This window comes from Agelaius tricolor, unplaced genomic scaffold (genome assembly GCF_023055355.1).
Source record: "Agelaius tricolor isolate 1412-34295 unplaced genomic scaffold, bAgeTri1.0.p SCAF_12, whole genome shotgun sequence".
Lineage (NCBI taxonomy): Eukaryota > Metazoa > Chordata > Aves > Passeriformes > Icteridae > Agelaius > Agelaius tricolor.
In genome coordinates this window covers 15,308,482-15,335,795 of record NW_027269272.1, presented here as the reverse complement: position 1 = coordinate 15,335,795, position 27,314 = coordinate 15,308,482, and the positions used below count along the sequence as shown (strand labels likewise).

Genomic DNA, 27,314 nt, shown 5'->3' with positions numbered 1-27,314 from the left:
AAGTGGGCCACTGTGGGATCGTATAACTGTAACCTTTGTCCTCATCTCCACCCTGCTGCGTGTCACTGTCCTTCCCTGAACGTTAGGAGCTTTTGTCATCCTAAAACACCTTTCAGTGCAGACTGAACCAAAAACTCAATTGACTATGGTAAAGCATTGTCTGATCTCTTGGTACAGACAACTAGAAACTCTTCCAGGTATTTTGTGAGGATACCTGGGTGTGGAGTAATGTCTTGATGCTTCTCTAGTGGAGCATGTGCATCTGTGAGAAGAGGGAAGGCTTGTGGGATCATGGCTTAGGAAATGCAGCTGCTTTCTCATTTCCTTTGTGGCAGTGGAAATGTTTTATCTTTTCTGACTCTGAACCCTTTCACAAACAGGATCCTCATAAATTCCCCTTGTACTTTTGATGCATTCAGGGGGTTTTGGGGTTATTTTCAGTTTATCTTTTAGGCTGTGCCTGTGCTCTGCTAAAGAGAAATCTTGGTCTTCCCCAGAGGTTTTGCCAGTGGAGTGCAGCAGGAGGAGTTTGTACTTCCCTCTGTGGCTTCAGAAGCATCTTGTAGTTCTCTGCTTTGTGATGTGTTTCAAGTGGAAGATATTCCCCTCTGTGGGTGCTGTTAAGCTTCTTAGCTTGTCACATTGAGGGAAAAATAAATGACAGACCTCTATAGTGTATATTTTTTGGTGCCACTGCCTAAAACTCCCCTCAAAGCAGGCAGAAACCCCAGATCTGGCAGATCTGTGAAGAGGGGCCCCATTCTGCAGTCTGGGGGGACAGGTCACTGTCTTTGGTTCACAGAGAAGCTGCTGTGAACCTGCCACCAGAAGGCTGAGCCTGATGCTGTGTGTCTGTCCCTATCCCAGTATGTATGTGGCTTGTGTTTTGTTGCCCTACTGCCTATCATAACAAGTTAAAAATGTACTCTGGTGTTTTCCTACAGTGCAGGTAGAGCATTCCTTTGAAAGTTCAAGTGGGAAAGTGATAGGCATTGGCAGAAATCTGCTGCTTTTAAACTGGTGCCAAAGGGAGTTCATCTGTTTCCCATTTCACTTGTCTCAAGGTCATTTTCAGCATCTTTTAAAGAAGCTGTAGTTATCCCTGCCCATAATGCTGTGACTGATCCCATATCTGGCTTCTAGGTGCAAATCCAGCATCTGCTTTTAGACAGTCAGTGAAGCTTACAAGAAACAACTGGAAATGTTGGTGAAAGCTGAGCTGGTAGAAATGCCTTGTGAGAAATGCAGTGAGAGCCATGGAGCTCAGTCTGCTCAGCTTTGGAGAGGTGCCAGTGTGCACCTGCCCTTTGTGCCATGAAAATCTTATTCTCAGACTCTTTAACCTGGCACAGAAAGTCACAGTAAACACAAATGCCTGCCCTTGGTTTTAGCTGGATGCAGTCAATGTGGGCATTGGTAAAAATATATGATATATATTCTATTGGAATGGAATGCAGAGCTTTGTACATAAGGTCTGATCCAGTGGTAGCATGGACTATTCTGTTCTTGAAATGGAGGTTGAGGGGAGAGTGGAGAAGGCATTTTATGCCAACAAGGACAAAGAAATAAACGCACACAAAAATAGACATGATGATAGGAGTGGGGGAAAACCACAATTCCAGACCTTGGCTAGTAGAAGCTGTCAGAAGTTCATATGCTTCCCTGACTACCATAGCTTGTTTGATGCTTTTTTTGTTTGTTTTTTGTTTTTCTGGTGCTAATTCTCTTTACTTTATTTCCCTGTTCAGTGTGTCGAGACTTTGCTATTCTGGAAGATCATACCTTGGCCCATAATTTACAGGAACAAGAGAGTAAGTAGCAACAATCTTCAGAGCAAACTGAAGCAAGCTTGTCCCAGCAGATAGCTGGCTTTATTTGATTTTGCTAAGAAAAATGCTTCCTGCTTTTATTTAATTTTTTTCCTTTTAATGGAATACAGTTTATTATTGCTGTCTTCACTATCCTGTAACACTACACTTCACTCTGCTCCAGCTCACATTGTACCCCAGAGATAGTTGCATTTTATATTTCAGTTTTGTGCTCTCCTTTAGAGTTGAGTTTGTTTATGCCATTTATGATAAAATTGCATGTAGGAGTGCACTTGGGGTTTTGTTGCTGTGCAAGGATTTTAGAAATGACTAGCAATTTTGGAAGCTTCAAGTTTTATAGTCTGACCTAAAGTACCACCAGAAGAGTCTGTTTGTTTACTTATTTCAGAATTAGCAGTGTCTGCCTTTTGAAAGCAGCCTTCCTTTTCAGACATTTTGAGGTAGGGCAGCTGTACACTAGAAGAGTTTATAAAGGAGGAAAAAAAGAACAGCCAGAAACTGCAAAGTGACTGGTGCTTTTTTTTTAAATTAATTTTTTTTACGTGCTTATCTGTTAGTTTGGGAATGTTTATGTTGTAGTTTCAGGTGTGGTGGCCTCTCTAATCAGCTTCTCATGGATTTGGTGTCTGCCAGTACCAGGTGCTAATGCTGTTCCTGCTGCTCCACCAAGGGTGCAGCTGCTCATGCCCTTGGTGCTGGAACCTGACACCATTGAATTAAAGAGGACTCTGGGCTGCAGCTCATGTAGCCATTTTTTCTGGCAGGCAATATCCATGTATGGTAAAGGACTCACTGGAGCACTAAGTTGCTCTGTTGCTAAATATAAAGGTAGGGAGATTTTTGGAACTGATTCTGCTGAGAGTGAGAGGAGTTTTCTTCTGTAGAGGTTATTGAAAACAAATTAGAAAAGTATCCATAATAAGTGGTTTAGGTTCAGCTCATCCTCACTGGCCTCTGGTGGTCCCTCCCAGACCCACTTCATTTGTCTGTGTTAATTTTCTGTGGTCAGAGAATGAAATTCAAAGCCTAAAAACCATTCCCTATAAACCTGGATGTGTTTAAAATACGCAGAACTTGTTTTGGTATCAGACCCGTATACAGCCCCCTCAGTGCTGAAAAGAGGCAATCTCAAGCTGCTAGCATAATTTCAGTTCAGGACTTTCCCACCTTTAGAGAGATTGCTTGGTGTTTCCCTGCCAAGATCTGTCTTCCTTTCTGGGCTGGAATCTCCCTCCCACTTGGTTTATCTTGTTCACTCAGTGAAGTTCTGCAGCCTGATTTGAGGGTTCTTGTCTGTGTTTATTTCCAGTTGAGCATCACTTGGCCACAAATGTTCAGCGTAATCGTCTGGTGCAACATGACTTGCAGATGGCCAAGCAACTGCAAGAAGAGGAGGATAAGAAAGCCCGTGCTCAAATCCAGAAACACCAAAAAGACTTGTGAGTTTGTGCTGGAGATCTTGGAATGGGAATGCTAGTCCCATTTGGTCAGAGCACTAATAGCAGCTGCTTTGAGTTGGCAGTGTGTGGGGTTCATCAGCCTTTTGCTTTTGTTTCTTTTTTTCTTTGGCTGCCCACTGCTGTGAAAGTAGTGATACCAGGCTCTGGCACAGAGGAATGAGAGCAGTGTGGGAGCAGGTGGTCTTGGAGCCCATCCTGCCTTAGATACTGTTGCTTGTCCATGAGAAGGAGCCTTCCCATTCTACTGCTTGTTGTGAAAATGGGGTAACTTGGGCACTTGTGTTGACCTTGTCCCTGGCTGAAGTCTGAGACTGAAGGAACTGTGCCACAGAAGTACCCAGCTACAGGGAATCTCTGCCCTGTGGAAATTGCAGATATTGGTGTGTTTGCCCTGTGCCTGGTGAATGCTTTTGAGGAGCTGGGTGTGATGCTTTTCGTGTCCTGCTGCACTGACAGCCCCTGTGTGTGCTTGCAGCTGTTTATTCAGCATGAAGTGACCTGGGAAGGGGAATTGCTGCTCCAGGGAGCCTCGATGGGGATGGGTGTTGGGGGACAGGCCTTCTCTTGCAGTCACTGACTTCTGCAGTAACTGTGGGAGGGTTTAATGGCTGATCCAGTTTGCTCTGCAGGTTTGCTCAGTCCCCACACGCCACATCTTAACCCTGTGGTCTGTGGTTTGGCTCTCTGTGTGCCATGGTTCTCAGCTGTGGAGCTGATGTAGAAGTGAAACATGGCAGCACAGGACAAAACAAACTGTGCTTTCCAATCCAGAGTGGACTTGCAGAGCACTGGATGTAACAGATGGTTCATGGGACAGGGCTCAGCCAGATCCCACTCATGAGATGTGGGTGCATGGGGGTCCCTGCAAATACAAGGTCTGCAAGGCAGGATGCATCTCCCAGCAGCTGTGCTGCCTCCTGACTGGTGTTGGGTTCTGGAATGCCACCCACTAGGTGCAGTTGGTGGTGGATCACAGAGCCTGGGTAGCTCATCTGGCAGGACCAGTGACAGAGCAGAAGAGCTCTGTGTTGCAGATGTGGGAGATACAGGACTGGCTTCAAAGCAGCAGCTCATGAAAGCTTTGAAGCTGGGGCGTGACAGATGAGCCACTGTTTTCAATGTTCCCAGCACACTGGGACAAACCTTGTGTACATATGTATCTCTCAAGTCTGTGCTTTTTTTCAATAGTTTTATTTCTTTATTACCAATTAGAGATGTGAGTCAGTAAATGACAACATAAAAATTGATTTTGTATGGCAGACATGATTCTTCTTTGTTACTTACTGGGAGCTGCAAACAATTTTCTTGTTGTAGGACTCTGTAAAATGGGATTTACAAACTTTGTGAGCCAAAGCACAGGCAGAACTGCTGATGTAAAACGTTATGTCAGCAGCAGTTCTGCTTCTGAGAGCAGGAGCTCTTCTGCAAGAGTAGTAAAAGAAGTTGGAGGCATCCTTTTGTAATTGGATCTTTTTCTTCCTTAATTCTTTGTACATTCCCACAGTCTCTTCCTTGTCCAAGAGTAGCATGTACTGGCAACAAAATAATCCCCATTGTTGTTGCTTTCTGTGTCATGTAGGACAGTTTGATGCTACAAGGTGATGGGAGGAGTAAGAGGGCAGAACTAAGGGGTCTTTAGAAACAGGAAACAAAAAAGAGCTCTTCAAGTTTATTGGCTTTCTTCTCTCTTTCAGATCCTAATTTCTCTCAGAAAGACTTTGTGAAGATAAATGAGAGAACAGAAACATCTCTTTTTAAGAATTCAGGGAAACATCAAACCTGATTTTCATGCTTCTTTAAAAGCATCTCTCGCATCTAGCTGAGCAGCCTGCAAAGTGCTAAGCAGAGTAGCAAGATTACTAAAATAAAATAGTGTGAAAATGTGTTCTTTCCCTGTTTTGCTCTCAGTGTGTGATAGTTCTGTTGCACTGATGTGAGCAGTTCCTCTGAATAGTTCCTTTGAACAGCAATCCCTTTTTTTTCTCCTCATCTGGCAACAACTAGTATCTGCAGTCACTGTGAATGGGAGGGAGCTTTCTGATCACACAAACTTTTGGGTTTTTTTCTCTTTTTTGTAAACTGATGTAGACTTTTCCCAACTTTCTTAACACTACTGGCTGCCCAGGAGTGAAGGACATGAGTGGGATGTTCAGGAATGGTGATGGTTGTGTTGCTCTGGCTGATTTTTGGGGTCTGATTGGGACTTGAGCTCACATTAAGGAAACTGAAGGGCAGGAAGAGCTGTCAAAGCTCTTGAACCTATTTTCTTATGCTCACACAAGTGAATACATTAGTTTATGTTCACTAAGTAATCAAGTCTCAGTATTTAATTACTGTTGAGCAATAAACCTCCAAATCTAATCCTCTATAATGTTGTTCTTAGGAATTGATGTGGTGTATTCCAAGATGTGTCATCAGAAAGAAGAAAATGCTTTTATGTTGGCAATACTTCTGGTGTTCCTTGCTGGTAACGGAGAGGCAATGACCTTGTTGCCTTGGCTCTGAAAGATGATTAGTTGTTTTTCTGTCCTGTTTGTTTTCAATAGGATGTATTTTAAGCATTTAGCAAGTCAGTTTGTGCTGATGAACTTGGCACCTTAGCTCTGCTCACAGGTGCCAGGGGAACTGGAGACGTGCAATGCCTTGATGTGTCTGACCTTTCTAACTTATTTTCTGCCTAGTTTCATGTCCTCAGAGCCTGGGGTTGTAAAGGATCCATTACTAGGCTCACTGACAGCCTGCTCCCTGGGATTTGCTAATTCAACTATTGTTTTCCTGGGAGCTGTGGTTCTCTGCTGGTGCCAGGTTTGCCAAAGTATCTTTTTAAAAAAGCAAGTTCAAGAACTAGGTATGCTGCTGTGTGAACTCTCGTGACTTTGAACAGATTTGTCCCCAGAGTCAAATGAAACACACACAGGCACATGCAAAAATTGCCAGATTTTATTACCTGGATGAAAGAAACTTGTGTGCTGAAATGTTTGACCTATTGATAACTTAAAGTCTAGAGATCTGCTCCCAAGGAGCTGTTGACAGAAATAATCTTCTTTTCCTTCCTGCTGTGCATGCCTTTTTGTTGCCTATGACAAATGAGTTGTTTCTTAGTGACATCTGTCCTCTAAAACCCTCTTGTTGAGATGTTCTTCCTCTCCACCCTTGCCACATATCCACCCCTTCTGCTTCTCTCCTTTACTTTCTGTAAAAGAAGGTTCTGTTGTGCCATTGGCTGCTCTATCCATGCCACATTTCTTGTTTTTGCAACAAAACGTGCTTGTCTGCACTTGAGTGTTTTAACTTCCTCTTCTCATGTCCTAGATTCTCTCCCAGTCCTTTGCCTCCAGATTCACTCGGTCATTTATGCCCAGATTCTTGCTCAAACCTAGAGCTAGTTGCTCCAGCCCACATAGCACACCTTTGACATAGCTCAATCTGCTTCAGTTATTTGCTTGTCTTCCACTCTGGGTAGTGTTTTCATCACCTGTCTGATCATTGTCAGTGTATTCTTCAAAAGATTGTATTCTAATAAGGTAGGCTCTGCTTGTTGCTGCTCACACTGTTCTCCTCCTATGCCTTGCCTCTCAGTAATTGCAATTGTGGGGATTGACTTCCCTGACATGTTTAGAGCTGATCTTTAGCTCAATCTCAACAGTGCTGAAAGAGAGAACTTTTAGTTTTTCTTTTCAGATCCCCCAGTCCATTTCTGAATTGCCCTGAGGAATCCTTGGCATTGTTCCAGCCTGTTTGCTAGACATCACAGCATGCTGCTGAGTGTGGCACTGTTCTTGCAGATGCTTTTCAGCCTTCCTGGTCTGTCTGCACAGCCAAACTTCTCATGTCTCGATTGCTCTCATCTCTCCCTGTCCCTAGTTCATGCAGTCTTGTGTTCCTCCATCCACACTGGCACCGTGGCAGTGGCTCCTTCCCCCTTGTTTTGACACATGTTGCTCCCTTGCCTCTGGGCACTGGTCCTGCTTTTGTATCTTGTCCCACCTCAGTGGCATTTCTCATTCATTACTGGACTGCCACCTCCAGCCTCCACTTGGCTTATGTACCATATTCATGCACTTTTTTCTCCTTGGCTTACACATGAAAGTGCCTGCATTAACCATACCCCTGAACCTCTCCTTAGATACCATGTAGACAAAAATTCAGCAGAATTAGGCTGTTTGCAGACTCCTGAGCACTACCTTGGCCTGCCCTATTTTGTGATACCTATCTCCTTTCTTAGCAATCTGCCCATGAATCTCTTTTACATTTTACTCTGTGGATGTTTTGGGAAGTATTTTCTAAATTTGGCCACCAGTAAGTACAGGGAGTCCTGGTCCCTGGTGAGGATTCATAGCTCTGCACTAACACTGAGTAATAATTCTTTTGTGTAAATTGGGTGGATTTTTTTTAGCTCTTTTATCCCTTTCTCCAGCCTGACTGATGCCTGTGACTGCAGCTACCTATAATCCCTGTCTCCTTGCCTTCTAGGGAACGCCAGGACTGCGAGATTGCTCAGGAAATCCAAGTGAAGCTCGCGTTTGAAGCGGAGGAGCGCCGCAGGCAAGAGGAAAAAGACGAGGTAACCTTTAAAGCTGCAGGGATGGGTGGCTGGGCTATTTGTAGCAGCCTTTTCAGGGCAGACATTTCTTGGCCAGTAGCCACAGGAGTTGGCTTGCATGGTGGCAGCCCTTGTCATGACAGAGCTCTGTATGCACAGAGATTTTGGGGAGTCCTGTTACAGGAATAAGATACAGTCATAGTCCTCACACTCAAGGGTCATAAGGGTTGTTGATGCCAGTGGCCTTGCTAATGAAGAGGTCAAGTAATAGGTAAGTCTTGCTGAGGTGTTTATTGCCCTGTTGTAGGAAGTTGTAATTGTTTATACACTCTGAGACCTGCTTGCTTTCTCAAATGCAAGAAGATAGGTAGTGCTCTTGGGAGAATCCTGGGCCATTATTTCTTTATCTTTAATGCAAAGATTTCAGTGGGACTGTTGGCCCAGCCATCTGTTTCTGCGTTCTTCATTTTTCAATTTAGTATTTCACAGCCTGAACACCCTGTTACAGTTTCTTGCTGTAAAGAATCTGTAAGCAGATTCATTTTGTGACTTCAGAATGTTTCTCTGCTCCTTTTGCTTGAGAGTGGGTGGAGTGCTTTGTTCATAGTGTACAAAGGGTTTTGCTTGTTGGTCACCTCAGTGGATCATCCTGTCATAGAGAGTTTCAAGAAACCCACAGAGTAGAGGAACACCTGTGAGAACCTGTAATTTCAGATGGTTTTCTGAGAAGCCTGAGTTGTCTCGAGATGTTCAATAGGCACCTGGTGGCATTCTCTGTATTAGGAAGAGCTTGAACACAAGGCTGAATTTCCTGGAAGAGCCTGAAATAAGAATCTGCCCTTACCTGACAGATGCACTGGATTTTTTTGCAAGACTTCATTTTCTTCTTCTACCATTAATTCCAAGCAAGTACTGAAAGGCTGCCCAGAGAGATGGGAAGAGCTTGGTTTCCCAGAGAGGAGTTTGTGCTAACAGGGTGGGAGGAACACTTTGGCTATAGGATTTGTGCTTAAAAGGTAGTGATCCGTCATATTTTTATCAGGAAGGTGAAGGAGATGCAAAACTAATGTTGACTTGTGGAGCTGCACCTTTCCTTCCTGCTTTATGTAGAGAACTGCAGGGATGTCAGCAGTCTGATCACAGGTCCTTGCAGCCTGTCAAACCTGCCTGCTGACCATCTTGTGCAGTTGGGAGCAGGCTTCAGCTGACTGTGCCTTAAAGCAAGGAGAAGTCATAAATATTCTCTCTCTTCCTGCTGGTACTTGGGAAGTTCCCAAGTGTGTCTGAAATGTAACTGAGGACTGAGGCAGATCCTTTCTGGAGTGCAGGTATTTTAAATGAAGCACTAAGCCTGCCTGCCCTGCCTGCTGATGAATCCTGTTTGTAAGAAGTGGTTTGTGTGGATTTGCAAGTCCTGAGCTGTCTCAGTCCTGGAGATAATGTGCTTTAGCTCATATATTTATAGACTTACAGTACTTGCTAGAAAGGTTAACCTTGTCAGGGAAAGGAGTTTGTGGAGGTTTAGTTTTTTGGGTTATTTTTTTTTTTCTCGAAAGAGCCTGTGTCATCCCCAGATTTTCCACAAAGCTGCTTTCAGATCAGATCTTACCTGAATCCTGAAATAATAGTTTGTACTTGAGCAGCCATCCAATGTCCTCCAGTGCTGGCTTGGCTCTGGAGGGTGTTGACTCTTAGTTTGCATTTCAGCCATGCCTTTCCTGCCTGCAGTGTCCACTTTACATGCATGGCTCTGTAAAGGTCCTGAGGATTAGGAAGGCTTAAATGAATAGCATCCAAAGGGGCAGCATGACCTGCTGGTGTCTCCCAGCTTTGCTCCCTAGCTCCAGACTGGCTTCACTGACTCACAAGCTCGTGGGCCTCAGAGGAGCAGGCCCCAGGGAGCTGTTTGTGGTTCCTAGGCCTTGTTGACCCATTAGTCATCTCGAAGGAAAACCAATTAGGAAAATGGAGTGCTCTTCTCTTTGGCATATCTACCAAAACTGTGACAGGAGACAAATGGCTGCAGTCCCCACTGTGCTCCTGCCTTGTGCCTAGTTTGCTCTTCCTAATGTCCTTTCGATTTTCTTTTCCTTCAAGTCTCTGTCTGTCAAACTGATGCATTTCCCTGCCTGGCATCCTGTAGTCCCTGCAAATTACAGCCAGTGTGAAGTGAGTTCACAGTTTGCTTGGGGAACTCCTTCCAGTCAGAAGTGCCTTTAGCTGGACAGTCTTTGCCTCTGTGCTTTTCTTTCCCTGGTAGATTGCAGGGAGGAGATCCCACTCCCATTTCTGGCTGTGCACTTCTGTGACTTCCAAGTACTGTGGAAAGCCTGAGGTCGCACACGCAGTCTCTTCTGCCCTGCTTTGGCCATTAGGGCTTAGCAGGCTTGTGTGCAGGAGGAGCAGGAACCTGGGAGTTTGCCATGGTGTTGGAATCTCAGTACTGGGCTGAGCTGACTACTGGTTGCTGACATGGTCCCTTGTGTCACCCATTAATTTGAAAGCCTCGTCCAGTCCGGGGGTTGAATTTGAGTAACTGTTGTTGTGTCTGAAAAATTACTTTTTTTTTTTGGTAAGGATTTTAATAATTGAATAAAGAATTTGATCAAAAGAATCTGGAGATACTTTTTAGTGGTGATTTAATGTCTGTTTTCTTCCATCTCTGCAGGATATTGCCCGTCTCCTACAACAGCAGGAAGAAAAAAAGCACAAGAAGCACTACCCAGAGTCCCAGGGACACACAGGCTATGAAGAGAGCTATTATGCACAAAATGGAGGTATGTTTCTGCAAGATAAAAGGTAGGATCATGGCAGTTTAGGTGAACCTGGTGGTCTGACAACTCTTTATCCCTCAGATTCAACTTTATGCTGCAGTCCTGCATTTATCACTGTAGCATTACATCGTTTCTGGGGTCAGAATCAGATTGTTTTTTAATCAGGAAGTGTTTAGTTAAAAAAAAAAAAAAGGCAAAGAAGACAATTGAATAGTTTTTATTGTCCTTGAAGGTGGCCTAAATGACAGAGATAGGTAATGTGGTTTGTGTATGTGCAAGTACAGCCACGCGTGCATGTTTTAGAAGTGCTTGTGGAAAAAGACAGTGGCTGATAAGGTAGTTACTGCTGTGTGACACCAGGGGTGTGGGGGAGAAATGCTGGTGAAATTCCATGCTTGCATTTGAAGAGAGACAGTTCCATGTGCTCATTTGTGATGCTGGCACAGCTACATGAAGGAATAAATGCTGGTTCATGGAGATGTTTCAAAAATAGCTCCTTGCAGGTATGTATCCAAGCTGTAAAATTAGCACAACTGCCTTGAATGACTTACTGAAGAACAAGGTCATCTCTACTGAATGTCTCTGCTGTGATTATTGTCTGGGACTGTACAGTGTGGAAATGATTTGATCCACAGTGCTCTATTGCTTCCTTTTGGTCAGCTTCTGTGATTGAATACAGACCTTCTTTAAACTGGGAGGAGAGAATCAGGGTGTATTTAATTATGGAGCAATCTGGGGATGGCTTTGCTATGTGCTGGTGGTGGTTCCTGTGTTCTTTCTTCAGAAATGTGGTGGGAAAGATGGGTTGCTTTTGATTAACAGATTGTGAAGACGAAGATCAAACCTCATTTCTCATTTTAACATCAATGCCATTGGCAGTTTAAAGTCCTTTATTTGAACTTACACAAAGTATTTTAGTTTCAATTTGGAGGAAGTTCAAAGATAGCCAAGAGAGTACAAAGCACAAAGTTCAGAAGTGCAAAACAGTAACCAAGTGGAAACTTCATGATCACAAGTCCTTCTACATGTACAAAGCTGGGAAAAATTGATCTTGGAGTCCTACGGCCAACCCACTCTTCAGGTTTTCAGAATTAAATGGGAGAAGTCTGAAAAAATACAACATAGGCAAAAGTGTGCATGCAGAGATGGTAGGACAGGATGGACTTCTGTAACCAATCAGCTGACAAAGCCTGTGACTTCCTGAAGTGAGACTGTGGTGTGGACTTGGAGGGTAGGATATCTCGTGGGTCTGTTTTCTTCCTGCAGTAATCCATAATTTTGAATGTGAGGCAGGAGGTGTTTGACCAGTCAAACAGTGCTGCTCTTGATCTGTGCTCCTTAAAAGCTATAAAGGACTGGAGTGGATTTTATGTCTGGATCATCTAGCATGTTGTTCTGGGAACTCTTAATTACTTGAGCACTTGAGCAGCATTTGATTAGGCTTCAGCAGCCTTGGTTTGTATTGTCCTCATTAGTTGTGAATTTTTTTGGGTTTTTTTTTTTTTTGGGTTTTTTTTTTTTTGGTGAGGGTGGAGTGTGTTTTTGGGTTTTTTTTCTTATTGTTTGAGACTGAGGTAAAATTCATCCATGTCCAGGAGGAATGTGGATTAGGCCTATTGCTCCAAAGCAACCTGAGCTCTTTAAAAGTGGAAAAATAAACACGAGAAAAGGCAGAGTTCCTCCCAGCAGTGCCTGTGCCATGAAAAACATTTTTGTATTCACTCAGTCACTTGCTGCTTCAGAGAGTAACACCAGGGTTTGTGGAGTGTTTACATGGCCTCCATGGAAGGTGCCACAGGAACCAGCACCTGTTGAGGAGCCAATCACCCTGAGATACCCCAAAAGCAAATTATCTGCTTGGGTTGTCTGGCGTGGTTGTGTTACCTGCAGCAATCCTTTCCCAGCACAGCCAGGCTTTGCTCTTTTTTTTTCTTTATCTCTGCTGCTGTATTTATTGAGCTTTCCTCAATGACAAAATTGAATTAATTTTTTGATCCTTGTGACTGTTGTTCAAAAACTGACTCTTGCTTTCAGGCTCTGGTCTCTGTTGTTCAGTAAGTCACTTGGATTGTTCGATTGGGTATTTGTTTTCTGTAAATCTTATGTAGGATCTAAAACTGAACAGAAAAAATCCAACCATTTAAAGAGTGACCACAGCAGTTCCTGTTACAGTTCTTAGACTTTTAAAAATACACCTGTTCTGGATAAAAGTCACACAGACTTGTTTTGAAGGTGGATTTTCTGTAGGCTCTATTTTTGCTGGCTCTGAAAAAGTTTCTTCTGAATAGAATGACTCGAAGGGAACATTCAGTTTTGGTGTGAGGTTTGTTTTTCTCCCTTTGAAATCTAGATAGATTGTAAGTGAGGCAGAGCTCTTCATTAAAACAAAATGCAATTCGTGTGCAGTGAAATCTATTTTAAATATTTTGAGATACTGTAAAACAAACTCTGGACAGTTGAGGAAAGTCTCCTGCTGCAGGGTTTTTCTGGTGGGGGGTTGTGTGTGTAGTTCTGTTTGAAATCAATCTCTGCTTCAAGGCATTTTTTTCATTTTGTAAAGCTGCTGTAGAGAGATAATAGTTCACTCAGTGCAATGATTTTTCTTAGCAAATAGGTTAGTTGAAAGAATAAATCAATTAGTAGATTGTATGCAGGCAGATTGCTGCATCCTCTTAGCTGTTTCAGGTTTATTACTGAAACTAAAAGCAGAGAAAAATTCTATCTGCTTTCTGGAAAGCACAGAGGAAACAATCCCACTAAAATGCCAAGTAAGCAGCTTTTCTAGCTACAATGCTGAGGTCAGGAGCCTGGGTTTTCTGAAGTCTTAATCTGCCCTAAAATTTCTGTCCATAACTGCCTTTGCATTCAGAGCTGAAACTTCTTTTTTGGACAATCAATAAGTGCAGGCCCTGAAACTTGGGGGTCTGCAAAAGATACGTGACAGTCTGTGGTGGAGGATGTTTGGATGCTGCAGCTATCCTGTTCTTGCTTTTAAAGGAAAAAAAAAATCCTATCCTACCTGTTTACTTCTTTTCTGCTTTATGTGGGTCTTCTCCCCCAGTTAGGGTTTTCTTATGAAAGACCTTGTGCCTGGAGCCAGGGCAGTCTCACCTGTGCTTATAAACCAAGGTCCAACCTGACCACTCTGCTTGGCCCCTCCTGGCCTTATGCCCCTCATTGTCTCCCAACTTTTCCTGCATCTTGTGCCCTTCTTTGTAATCTTTCCAGGTGGTTTCAGGATCCTGCAGCAGTGATGTGTCATCAGGAGATGAGTTGCTCTCTTGGCAGTTTTTCAGCCCCAGTGGCATCATTAAAAGTCATTTGTCTCTGTATTGACTTGTCCTTGTCTAGGAAGTGCTCAGACACTTTTGGGTTGGACCTGTGCTTTCTGCTCCAACCTTGTTGCCTCCTGTGCTGCCCTGCTAGCCAGGCTGCCATTTCACTGTGTCTTCTCTTGTACCCTGCCAGCCTTATCTGTCCCTGTTATTATTCTTTCTTTCATCATGCTTTGCCTACATTTTCAGCACCTTGTATCAAGCTCCTTCCTCTCCCTGCTGTGTGTCTGGCCTCGAACCTGCATTAACACCTGCATCACTAACCCCCTCCTTGTTTGTCCCCCCCATTGCTCAGAGCAGCCCTGGGGTGACCCCAGAGAGCAGATTTCTGAACCTCCCAGAGCACACAGTCATGGCAGGGGCAGGCACCAGCAGAGAGAGCACCGAGGACCCCCCTCACCTTCGTCCAGCCGTGCCCCCACACACGGGCACTCCAGCTCAGAGGGCCGTGGAAGGTCTCCTCAGCTGAGAGAGGCCAGCAGTGGCCATCAGCAGAGGCAGAAGACAGCCAGCCAGGGAAGGTCCAGGAGACATCTCAGCCTTGACCTGGAAAGAGAGACCGAGCACCGTGCCTATGATCACAGCAATAGCTGGGAGCTGCAGGAGAGGAGGACAGCTGGCAGGGAGAAGGAGAGGAGACTCCTCAGTCTGGACCTGGACTTGGAGCATGGACTCACGGAGGAAGCACGGCACAGCAGAAAGCCACCAAGGCAAGACAGAGAAAAGCACCTTCCCCTCCTTGAGATGGAACTGGAGGCAGAGCAGGAGAGCTGGCATCGGGGTGGCAGACAGCACCCTGAGAAACACAGACCTCACCACCAGGGCCACTCGTCACACAGGATGGCACGTGACGAGAAGCTCTGTGATGCTGAATCTAGAGATGACCATAGGAGGGGTGAGGCAAGAGCCTACAAAAGGGCAGGACACAGGAGACACTCCCCCTCCCCTCATGCTGTGAGCCAGGGGAAGGTTGGAGGCTGCCAGCGAGAGCCAGGTAACCGAGTGATGGGGAAGGTGTGCGTATGTGTGGGGATGGACCTTTGCGTGCCCCATACTGCTGTCTGAGATATGTTTGGCTTCCTTGAAGATGCTTCTCTCCAGTATCTACCTGCAGTGTGTACACAGGGAATCTTGCCCAGGTTTCTTCCTGATTTAGCAGGATTCTTCTTATCCATTAATGTTCTTGCTCTATATCCTGATGTTTCATGGCATTGGAGAGGATGAGTAAGAAGGTATTGTTGGAGGTGGTGCCCTTGGTATCCTTTCATTTAAGAAAACAAATTTCTTCCCCCACCAAAAAAAACCACCACACCATCCCCAAACAAAGACCCCCAGAAAACTCCAACCAACACCCAGCTTTTGTTTTAAAAATACATTTTGTGCCGTGGCCTCCTTGTACAGGAGAAAAAAAGGGAACAAACCCCTGAATGTTAGGTTATGGTTGTATTTTGTGGAGTTGAGATGCAGGACTGTAAGTGAGCACAATTTGCTTAAGCACAAAAAACCCCGGCAATTTTCATCCACTTCTTATTGAAAACCCTGCTGCAACTTAATTCATGTTGGGCAAAGTTCACTAGTGGCACTGGGCACCCAACTGGGTTCTATTTGCAAGATTCTTGCCAAATTCTGTGCGAGTGGAATTTTCTGGGAAATGTGTACCTGTGTAGTTCTTGCTCAACAAGCACTTGGCTTTAAAGATCCTGACCCATCTTTCTACTTTTAAAGACACTGGGACAGTTATTCTTCTTCCTCATGATACAAACACTTTCCTTAGAGAAATAGAAGGTTTAGCTTTGAAATAACAAAACTCTGTACTCAAAATAAGAACTGAACATTATATGAACTTCAAAAATGCTTACTTTTCTGTTTTCTCATTGAATTGTAAAATTCATGGGTCATCCCAAGGAAGAAATTGTCTGAAAACTCAGGTGAGCCTGTCCTGGGTAACCCTTGCAGCCCATGCTGCTTCAGACTCATGCTGCTTCTGTGTGTTCAGACTCTGCTGTGCTCATATCAAATGTTGGGCTGCTCTCTGCTGCCCAGTTTTGACACTGTGTCTGTATCAATGCAGAGTGACAAGTTATAATTCCTTTGCTAGCACTGCTGTCACCAAAGAGTGCTTCAAGGGACATGGCCTGTTCTGCCCTGGAGTTGCATTTGTTATCTGAGACAGGGTGTGGCAGGTACTCTGTGATGATCTCTGGTTCTCTTGAGTGAGGGGTTTGCAGGTGGCTGAGGAGATGGTGGGGATCTCCTTCCCAAAGGATTTGGAGCATGGTTGAGTTGATTGTTTTCTCTCAATTGTGTAGGCACTAATTTGAGGGGGAGGACACAAGCCATGTACGATGGCCCCCGGATGGAACAGGAGCTGTCTGATGCAGAGATTGCTCGGAAGCTGCAGGAGGAAGAGCTCCTGGTAAGTAGAGAGGGTGCTCAACTCAAAGGAACCAAGGCAACCAGCACAGACAACTTTACTTTGTAAACCTTTAATATATAACAGTGACTATAAGACCAAAGGTCTTGCTCCTGTGCATTCTGCTAATTACCTTTGTCTTCCATACACACAAATATGGCATGACAGCTGGCTTCCAATTAATAAGCCCTATTTTTTGAAATAAACACCCTAAAATTAAAGTGATGAAGCAAAGTGATATTAAATGGATGTTTCCAGGCAGGTGAAGATGGCATGTAGTCAGTGTAAGCAGCTCCAATTGAGACAGGCCATTGCCCATCTTTGAGAGAGAAGGCAGCAGAGTGGGAAGTGCATTGTGGTGTGGCCAGGCAGATACATGAGGGCAAAATTCAGCTGAAAAGCTGAAATGGCAGATTGGAGTTGGGTTGTGAGGTAAGTATTGGGGTAGTTAAGTGTATTTGGAGAGGATGATGGTGTATTTGTATGGGCACATACTTGCCCTGCCCAGTAGGTTGATGAGTATGATTAATTCAGAGATGGTAATTTTTTGTCTCTGGTTTTCCTTCCCCACTTTTTCCCCCCACCTCCAGGCTAATGAAGCAGATCAGAAGGCAGCTCAAGTAGCCCAAGATGAGGTGAGCAACAAGTCAAATACTTGTGGAATTCCTTTAATGCAGAAGCTGCTAAACAGCCCTTGTTTTCTCTGACCCTCTAGTTGTTAATTTCTTTCCTTGTAGGGGAAGCCTGGGGCTCTAGTGGGAATTTCTCCCAGGTGGGTTTTGTGTATGGGCTGGCCAAGCAGAGAGTTGCACTGCCTGTTACAACCATGACAAAGGCAGGAAGTTAATGGTTCTGTAAGAGAATTTCTTGTAACTAAAACCCAAGGGGGACTATCTGAGATGCTGTGAGATGAACCACCAACCCCTTTTAGGAGAAGGGATATAGGGGAGAAAGGTTCTGCAAATGCAGTTCTTGTAAATCAGCTAGTGGACATGCTGCATGTCACCAGTCTTAACTTTGCCCCATCCCTTGATTTCTGATTACAGATGGATGAAATCCTGGATTTGCACCCTTGCCATTCAGCAGCTGCCCATGGAAAAGGGTTTGAATTTCTCAAACCCACAAGAGCAGTAAAATTGTCTGACAAAGTCTGTGTTTCCCTTCTAGGAAATTGCTCGTCTCTTGATGGCTGAGGAGAAAAAGGCTTTAAGAAAAGAGAAAGAAAGAGAAAAGTCTTCCTTTGAAAAGAGGAGGCATGATCAAGACTGGAAGGTATGCCAGGCTTCAGGAGGCACCACAGATAAGGTGCTATAATGTTATTCCTATTTTCAGAGGGAGGGGAGTGTATGGTGGGAGCAAAAGGTGGTGATGCATCTGAAGGGTTTCGCTGTCTGTTATTCAGCTCCTCCCGAGCCTTTTGGAGCCACCTCCTTGCTTAGATGCTTTTGGCTTCAGCCTCAAGCAAGGTAGTCCTTGGGGCTCTAGCCTTGAAAGATGGCACTGGATGTCACAGCACCTTGTGGCCTCCCTGAAGCACTGTCAGTCCCTTCTGCAGGACCTTCCCTTTGCTGAAATCCTGACTTGTAGCATTAAAGGCAGTAATTGGTTCTGTTTGTGTAAGGGCAATGCAGCTGCTTCAGTTGTCACTCTGCCTCATAACTGGCTGTGTAATGAAAGTCCTGAGTCTATCATGCCTGGTTTTGGTAGGAGTAACACCAGAGAGACTTGGCTGGCCAGCATGGAAGGGGATAGGAAACAGATTTTATGGTCAGCACTGCTAAGGTGCTAAAGGGGATGTGGTGTTAATCTTGGGGCCAGATGGTGGCAGCTCTGGTGTTTTCAGCCTCCTTCCTGAGTTTCAGTGGTTGCAGGAGCACAGCTGCCTGCAGCTGGTCCTTCCTGCTCAGCCCAGCCTTGTGCACTGTCATTACACCCAGACTGTGTTCAGCCCCAGATTCAGAACTGTCCCTTACTGCTGTCGCAGAAATTGAGTTTGGCTCAGCAGGGCTGGGTTTTTACTGAAAACGAGTCCTGATGCTGCCATTTGCATGTCTGGCTGTAGTTAATTTTATGTGTAAACCAAGCACAAGAGGGCTGTGTGGAATTGTGGCAGTCCCAGTGTCCTGGCTGTTGTCTAGCAAGGCACACAGATGAGCTGATTTCCCTTCTTCCCATCAGCCTGATGCAGGCGAGTCCACGCGCTCAAGGTCAAGAGAAGGGCCAGAAACTCAGCGACACAGAAGTGACAGGGCTTCAAGGTGAGCTTGAACTGGCTGGCAAGAATGGGGAATGCAGTTGGGAAGCTGCTGAGAAGCTGGGTCCTAGGGAGGAGGTGTGGGATGACCAGCCTGACCCACCCTGAAGGGACTCGGTGGAGAGCAGGGCGATGAGGGCACGGAGCTCATGAGGTGTCGGTGACGTGCGTCACTCACTGTGCTCGTAGCACTTGTCCATCTTGGTCCCCATGCCCAGTGCTGACAGGGATTGATGAGCTTGTGCAGTGACATTTGTTAAATGGCAGAGAAACATTGAGAGGGTTAAACAGCTTCTGGGGATGTGAAACCAAATGTCATCTCTGGGCAGGAAGGAGCAATCACCACGCATTTGCACAGCTGCTCCCTTGGTCCTTGCTCCCAGTTGAGCCCTGTGCACTGCTCCCACTGCTGCATTTGAGCACCACCCTGCAAGCAAGAGCGCTGTGCTTTGGGGTGTCTCATCCCAAACTGGGAACATGCTGTAGCCCAGTGCTGCTTCTGAATCCCTTGATACTCTGGCTCAGTGGTCTTCATGAGGTACTAAACCCTGAAAGTGACCCCAGTGGCTTTGATTTCCATTCCAGAAATAAACCTAGAAATTCTTGTTAAACTTGCAAAAGAAACAACAAATGGAGGTGCAGGTGGAGATTGAGATTGATCATATTAAAATACTCTGGGGGTAAAACTGTGCAAGCAATAACCACTTTAAAATGCTGCCCTGTTGAGTGAAGTTTGCAGTAAATTATCTCCTGATAACTGAAACCATTATGAAATGAAAGAGATCCATGACAAGCAGTACATACTCTGCTTTTCTCACTGCAGAAACAGTAACGGGCTGTGCTCAGAGGAGCTCTTCTTCAGGGGGAAGGTCTGGGCCAGGCAATGTTTGCATCAAACTGTCAGTAACAGGCCAGACAGCTGAGGTGTTGCTCTTGCTGCACTGTTGTGACTTTGAGTTATTTCCCAACACTCCTTTGACACTGTGCTTGGCAGGTCACAGCCTCTCCTCGATGAACACTCTCGGTATTACACGAGCCAGCCCAGCCCCTTGCGCCACCACCCCAGACCTGAGCACTCTCCTAAAGGTAGGATCTGCCAGGGCTGCCCAGCACTTGGGTTATTGTCAGCTCTTTTCCTCACACAAGGAGCCTGCAGGGGACACAGTGATGATGGAAAGTGATGCAAATAAAGAAGGGGAATTAATGCCCCAGCAGGCAGGTGATGCTGGGCAGTGTTTGGGTTGGACTTGCTGAGCACGTTGCAGGCTGTGAGACTAAAAAACTGAATTGGTTTGCCTGGAATTTGTCAAGGTGCTGTCTGTATGTCTTCTCTGATCTCTTAATGATGAATGACTGTAAATCTAGGTAGCAAATGACAAAGAAATGTCATGAAGACAACATTATGATGGATTTTAGGTGACTCACTATTCTCAAACAATCCAATACAAGACAGAACCTCACCTGTCTGGTGAGCAGATGGGATGATCAGACAGAAATTTGTCCTGAGAGCAGGCTGGTTTTATTCCTGTAGCACCTCAGCACTGCTTTGTTGTTTTGTTTCCTGAAATCACTTGGCACAGAGCAGTGTGGGTAGGGTAGCCCCTGCAGTTGTTTTAAATCTGAATGCCCATTGTCTGAGTTATCTGTAGAAGCCTCTGGGGAAGGAAGGGGGCAGTCTGAGACTAACTCAGTCTCAGATTTCTTCCAACTCTAGTGAAACTTCAATGTGGACGCTTTCCTTTCCAAAATTTAGTTTGGTAAACTTATGTTGTGTCTTCATCAAGAAAGCTGGAAAGTTGATGGCACTTCATAGGGTCTGTTTGCTTTAGTGAGACTGTGCAATGGGGCTGCAGCACCATTCACACTCCAGAAGAAATGCACATGTCTGCCTGTCTTGTGGATCTGTCCTTCCTTTTGCTGGAGTCATGTAACATATAGCTCCCATTTTGGCCTTCGACTTGACTAGTACCCTAGAAGTCAGACAAGAGGGCAGGCCAGGTAAAGTATGACTGCAGGCAGTAATTTTTTCACCAGGATTTAGCCTCTCAGACTGTTTCCTTTCTGTTTTGTTTTCTAGGTTCCCGTAGGAAGCAGTAAACTGTGCTAGCCTTTGCTTTGGTACTGACTCTTCTGTAGCAAACATTACTGGAATTGCCAGGCAACTTTCTCCATCCCTGACCTATGGGAGGCCCACCCTCCACTCCCAGGATCATCTCTTTAAGTGTCGTCATGTTAAGGAAAATTGTTTGTTTCAATTTCTTACTCATCTGTGATGACTTCAGCAATGCAGTATAATCGAGCTGCCACTGAGCTGTGCCAATCAACCAGCTGGCTCAACAGCTCCCTCATACATTCTTTTGAGGCTTTCTTTTTATTTTTAAGTTTGGCTGGAGCTCTGATGAACTGGACAAATTGAGATGCATGTACAATGGAGGAAAATTGAAGAAATGAGTTGGGTTATGGCAGTGCAGCAGAACATCAGAAGTACAAGTCCTTTCTGCATTAGGATGACTTAGCAAAGAGAGCTATAAGAGGAATTGGGTTTCTTCCTGTGTTGGATAGGACAGCTGAGCCAACCTGACAGTCATATGAGCTTGCAGAAAGGAGAGAGCGTTGTCAAACATATACCAGCAAAAGCCAAACCCTGAGACTGGTGAGGCAGAAATAGCCTATGAAACAGAATTTTTAAACTGCTGTATCTAGGGTTTCCAACAATCTGAATAGTGTGTATAGGCATTTAGCTCCAGGATATAGGATAGAACAATTAAAAGGAAAGACAATTCCAACTGAAGTTAGACCTTGTGTGCATGACTTAGGATTTGCCAGGGAGTTCAAGAAGCTGTGAACTGTGGTTTGGGAAAACGCATACAAACAGATCTATGTGTCTGAAGGGAGATCTGTGGTCATCTGCTTTGAGCTTCAGTGTGGTAGAAGCCAAGGAATTTCATTAAAGCCAAGTCAGATCTCATGTAATTCTTAGCTCAGTTGCTGATGCACTTGAGTAGAGTAACTTGTTTCTGAACTTGGATGTGTCTTGTAAACATGGGGCTGATGGAGAGAGGGCCATATGGGCATTGAGCATCAAAATCTACAGTTACAGGCAACCTGAGCCAGACATGGAGTGCTGATCAGTCCACATGATGTCTGTGCTGATTGCTTTTCCTCTGCACTGCTCCATCCAGCACCCCAGGCAAGCTCCAGTCAGGAATAAAAGAATCATTGCTCTCTAGGGCACAGCAGGGTCTGCAGGTTTGTTGTCTGTATATATTTTCCCATGCAGTGATTCCATCCTGGCTTGTTTTCCCTCCACTCTTTGAAAATCATTTTTCTCTTGCACAAAAAAGTAGCCTTTTTCCCTGGCCTCCTCTCATTTAAATTCTTTAGTAATTTTTAATTTTTTTTTTTTCCATTATTTTTGGGTGTATTTTTAAACTACAAAGCTGAACATCTGGACACTGTCTTGGAGTGTGTTCAGCCAGGGCAGGCTGGTTATCCATGGGCCAGCCTAGTTCATGGCAGAGGGCTTGGCTGCCTTGCCCCTGCAGCCCACCCTTAGTGCCAGCACCAAGTCTGTCTCACCACTCTCTCTCTTGGCTCTGGCTCTGCAGAGGAGGGGAGACACCTGTGTCTAGGGCAGGAAACTTGTCCTCATCACTGATCTGCCTGGGAAAGGGGCCTTGGCAGCTCTCTGGAGCTTTGTGGGGAGAGAGCACCTCTAGGAAATAGGAAGAGAGCCTGGCTGTCTGCTGTTCCTCTAGTGCACAGTTCAAGCCCCAAGGCAGCTGTAAGGCTTTAACCTTGGCTCTTCTTGGTCAGGATAATTACTGGGCCAGATTTCTGGGAAGACAGGGCAACTCCTTTTTCACATAAATTGCAGGGGCAGGTTTAATACCACATAATAAGATCATGTATTGCCTTGAGCAGTAACTCAAAGACTTGCATCTCCTACTCCCACTGGCCCATTGGCAGCAGTTCAGTACCTGTGAAGAACCACATACCCCCAATGGATCTCTGCTCCAGGGATACCCTAACCAAAAACCTTGCCATGTAGGACTTGGTGTATGGGCAGAATCCTGCTACCTGCATACCCTTGCTTCCACACTGTGGCTCACCTGCCTGCACGGGCTCCTAAGTGACTTGCAAGGTCTTGCTTGCTGCTGCTTCTCAGGAAATATCCTAGTCAGCAGCTAGATTTTACTGTCCTTGCCTTGTTCCCACTTCTCATTCTGTCTCTGTCCATTCAGAAGTGTTCATGTTGTTTAAAAGGATTCAGGAAAAAAACCAACACAGATGCTATTTTTTTCTTTCTTATTTGATAACTTGGCCCAATGTGGCAACCTCATCTACCAAGGTTTTATTTTGTATGGATTTATTTTTGTATTTTATGTAACAGTCAAAATTTCTACTGCTGAAAATGCCATTTTTTTTCCTGTGGGCTTTTCCCTTCCATTGCCATCAGAGTAATTGTTGTGAAATGGATGTGTGGTGGGTTTGTAAGAATTAATACTTCCTACGAACACCCTAGTCCAGGCACTGCTGCTTGTACCACCTGGTGCACTTGTGAAAACTGGATGGAGAAAAGTCCTGCCAAATCAGAAAGAGATTGAGCTTTGTACTGGCTGTGCTTGCAGAAAACTGGTGATTCTCTGTAGAAGGCATGGGGAAATCACCAGCTAGGAATTCAGCCCTCCATGGGCCTCTGTGTCTGGCTGTGATGGACTTTCTTGCACTGCAGTTGGCTGGTGTAGCTTTTGTCTTAACCTCGTCAGAGAAGTCATGAAGAGCCTGAGCCCTCTGACATTTGAAGAACCTGTTAATTCAGGAGGGATGCTTGGGAGTATCCAGGTTGTTGTTATCAATGGTAATGAGTAGGAATGTGAGGGAAAACTCTGGTAGAATTAGTTTGGAAGCTGGGTATTCTGAAGAACACCTCAGTGCCTCCTCTGTGGAGCTGTAAACTCTCCTTAGTGGCCAGTCAAGCTCTCTGGCCAAGACACCAAGAGACAAGAGCCCAAGAGAAGGATCCCAGGAGCAGTTGCTGCTTTCTTGGATGCCTTTGGGGGGTGCTGAATGCTTTATGGGCTGTTTTGCTCTGTATCCTCCCTTAGTCCTCATCCTTTTTTCTTTCTGCCTACCTTTATTCATTTGCTGTTCCTTGTAAGTGTTTCTCCTGTTTTATTACTCCATAGTCCTTGTGAAAAGGGGGTTCCTAAGGCTTTGCTAGAAAAGGGAGAGAAATGCTGGGAATGGCAGCTGAGGAAAGCAGGTGGTAAATGGGATAAGAACAGAGCAGTTGTTCATCTTATGCATGTTGGGGTCCTCATGCAGCCATGCAGGTTAGAGACCTCCTGAGGCAGAGGTTGCAACGGGACTTGCATCTTTAGTGACAACTTTTGGAAAGGGGTTCCATGGTCCCACTGAAGTCAACAAGAGCTGAGATTATGGATGAACAAAGAGCCACTTTCCTTGGGGCTCAGCAGCCACAGTTCTGCTGAGAGTCAAGAAGATGATGCAGCTTGTGTAGGTGAGATGCAGAATCAGCACCTTGGACATGTGTTCCGGGAAAGAGGCACAATGAAACCGATCTTCTTAAAAAACACTCAGCAATATTTCTTTTCTATGACAGAAAAATGTCTTAAGTATCTTGGTTTTTTTTACTTGTCTACTCTTGCCAAGTTTCAGTAGCTTTGCCTATGGGTTTGCTCTGGATTTAGTAGCATGTTGGAGCCCTTGCTGGGACCCCTGCCCAGGTTGTTTGGGTCCTGCATCCCTTTCTGACTCTGTGCATTAACAAGGCATCCAGCACCACGTGGAAAATTCACCTCCTTGAAATCCTGGCACTTCCTGACCTTCCTAGCAAGCTCATCTCAGCAGCAAGAGTTCTCACCACCTCCTCACCTCCGTCCAAAGCACAACGGTCTGCAGAAGAGAGGTCGGGTGACCTGGCGGGATCGTGCCTTACACGCAGGGATATTCGATGTCTTCAGCAGGCTGACCTGAGTCACCTTGCTATGAAACACTGTCTTAATGGGGACTGTACAGCTTCCTGCAGCAAGAAGCAGTTCTCATCACCGGGATAGATCCAACAGGTTGATTTCATCTTTTTTTAAAGAACTTCATGGGTTTGAACTTGGTGGGGTGAGGAAATATCAGCTGTTAAGGGGTAGATGAATTCTCATCATTGAATTTCTCCTCTCGGGGAGGAAGGATAGAAGTTACAGATGATGCAGTCTGCTTCTCTGTCTATAAAAGGGATCTTGTATGTACAGTATTTTTATATCTCTGCATTCCCATCTATCAGGATTTGAATCAGGATTGATAACATTCTCTACTTGTGGAAAAAAATGGGTTGTTATTTTTACAGTGCTAGATGTCTGTTTGTTTATTTTGTGCCAAATTACAGCCACTGTTACATTCTAGTGTTTTCATTCAGTTTATTGCTGTTCATCAATGTGTATATTATATATTTTTATTATCAAGGTTTTTATTTTAATTCATATTATCCTGTATGCAAACTAACTGTGGATTGCTAATTTATATATGTATAAAGGGGAGCACTTGGAGACAGTGTGAGGATTCCCCTACTTAGTTTACACTCTTGAAATTGAGCACAGCCAGTACATGAAACTCACTGTTTCCTTCAGAGAGCAATCTCCTGTGTGTTTGCAGGTGGCTCCTGCTGTCCCTCCTGGCAGCACTGGCACTGCAGGACTGTGTGGGATGCAGCAGGAGCTGGAGCACAGCTCCCAGCACAGCCTGACGGGTGCCTGAGCTCAGGGCTGCCCTGTGCCAGGCAGGAATGCCCAGCAGGGTGGTGGGGGCTGAGCTTTGCTCTTTAGCTGTCCCCAGCCAGTGCACACTTGGTTTTGCCACACTCTCCCAAGGTGTTCAGGGCTTAGTTTTGCAGTTGCTTTGGGAGGTGGCTATGGTACATATCCCTTGCATGGACACACCATGGGTAGCTTGTCTTCTTTTTGTTGCAGAGGACAGGCACAAACGTGCAGAGATCCCAGTTTGCTGCAGTCCAGCACATTTGTGGCTGTGCAGCCCTGCTGGGGAGGGACTGGCTGTGCTGCACACAGGTGCCACTTAGACTGCCCTGCCCAGGACAGACGGTGGGACATGGGTTTCATGTTCAGGAGCTGCCCAAGCCTCAGTTTCTGTACTTGGAGGTACTATCAGCCACCTCCTCCCCATCAGTAGCACAGGGCAAGGCTTAGCTGGGCAGTTTGGGCTCTTCAGGAGAGTCCCAGAGAGGACAGTGGCACACACAAATGAGTATTTTCTACTTCATGGGAAACAAGTTCCACTGTATCAGTGTTCACTCTAAGTAGACTCCATGGTCTGTCTCCAGCTGCATCTGTGCACTGCAATATAGTTAATTGCCTCAGATAAATAACTGCAGTTGTCTCATTTAGCTCTTCAGGGTAAACTTTCAGCCTGTTGAATCTAAATATTAGCCATGCAATGAGGTGGATTAGTCAGAAGGCTTAAATTCCTCAGAGCTGCAAGTGTATCCTGCATTGTAACAGCTAATCCTTAAATATGAATTGCACACTGACAATAATCTGTCTATGCAAGCCTATTCTTGGTTTTATTTTGACTGTTCACTCTATAATTTACCAGGTTTGGCATAGAACTTCTGAATGACATTTAACCAAAGTATCATGTCTGTGTGTGTGTGTGTGTATAGCATGTTTTGCTTCATACTCCTGAATTGTCATAGAATGTAAAGGGAACATTGCCTTGCCCCACTTTGTTCAATAAATTGCTGTATTTTGTTATTCACCAATTCCTTCTGTCCCTCCGTGTGCTTTTCTGGAAACCTGAGTGGGTTACACAGAAGCAGGGGAAAATAAGACTTTGTTCCACCCTTTGTTCCTGAAACCTAGCTGCTTCTACCAACAATATGTTCTTCCACTGTAATAGATGTAGCAAACAAACAAATTTGTATTTAATTTGATTATTTTGTTGACAGACAGATGGAAAAAAGGCTATGTAATATCTTGGAAAAGATCTGGACTGTTTCATTTCCTGAGACTGTGATACTGAAAAATAAAGCAGTATGATTATTTGCAAGGATAGGATGCTCTTCCTTATTTCATTAACATAACTTTTGAGTTTGATAAAAGCCTGCTTGAAGATGCCCTCAAGCAACACATACCTTCAGTGGTGGGACAGAATGTAAGAAGGAAGAATGGCAAATGCCCTGGGACTCACTGCTGTCTTCAAAGGCATCAGCTGAGGATGCAGCCACATGCAGCTCAAATGTGAGCAGACCTGATCCCACAAACTCAGTTTGTGACTGAGCATTCTGAAATAGAGAGGTTGTCACACAATACAAATTCTGGATCTTGCATCTGGACTGTAAACCATTTCTTAAATGCTTATTTACTCGTTTCTGTCTGCGTGCCAAGAATAAGCATTGCACAGGGGAGCAGAGAGCCCTTTGGCACCCCAGCACAGGGTGCACCAGGCTTTCCCTCTGTGAGCCAGGGCCTTGGGCTGCACAAGTGAGTGCTCTGACTCCAACAGAGTTCATTTTTGGGCTGGATCTGTGTCACAGCACCACCCCAGTGCTTCCTCGATGCCATCTTTACCTTTCACCAGCTGCATCTCAGAGTCCTTTGGGTATTATCAGTGAGTGGAAATAGGAGTCAGCAAAACACACATGGCTGGCAGGGGAAGAGCCTGGTTGTAAAAACA

The 27,314-nt window shown here is 45.1% G+C and overlaps 1 protein-coding gene across 2 annotated transcripts in view; it reads left to right on the top strand.

The window, feature by feature from the left end:
• Window positions 1–26,687, top strand: part of CCDC50 (coiled-coil domain containing 50) — a 41,858-nt gene extending 15,171 nt beyond the window's left edge. The window contains exons 2-11 of one of the 2 annotated variants that reach the window (XM_071437770.1): window positions 1,749–1,811; window positions 3,139–3,268; window positions 7,763–7,853; window positions 10,501–10,609; window positions 16,251–16,357; window positions 16,945–16,989; window positions 17,522–17,626; window positions 18,533–18,612; window positions 19,603–19,694; window positions 20,686–26,687. In XM_071437770.1, coding sequence (XP_071293871.1) covers window positions 1,749–1,811; window positions 3,139–3,268; window positions 7,763–7,853; window positions 10,501–10,609; window positions 16,251–16,357; window positions 16,945–16,989; window positions 17,522–17,626; window positions 18,533–18,612; window positions 19,603–19,694; window positions 20,686–20,705 — 842 coding nt within the window. In that variant the 3' untranslated portion in view covers window positions 20,706–26,687. The other variant, XM_071437769.1, reaches the window with a different exon arrangement.
• The last annotated feature ends 627 nt before the right edge of the window (window positions 26,688–27,314 follow it).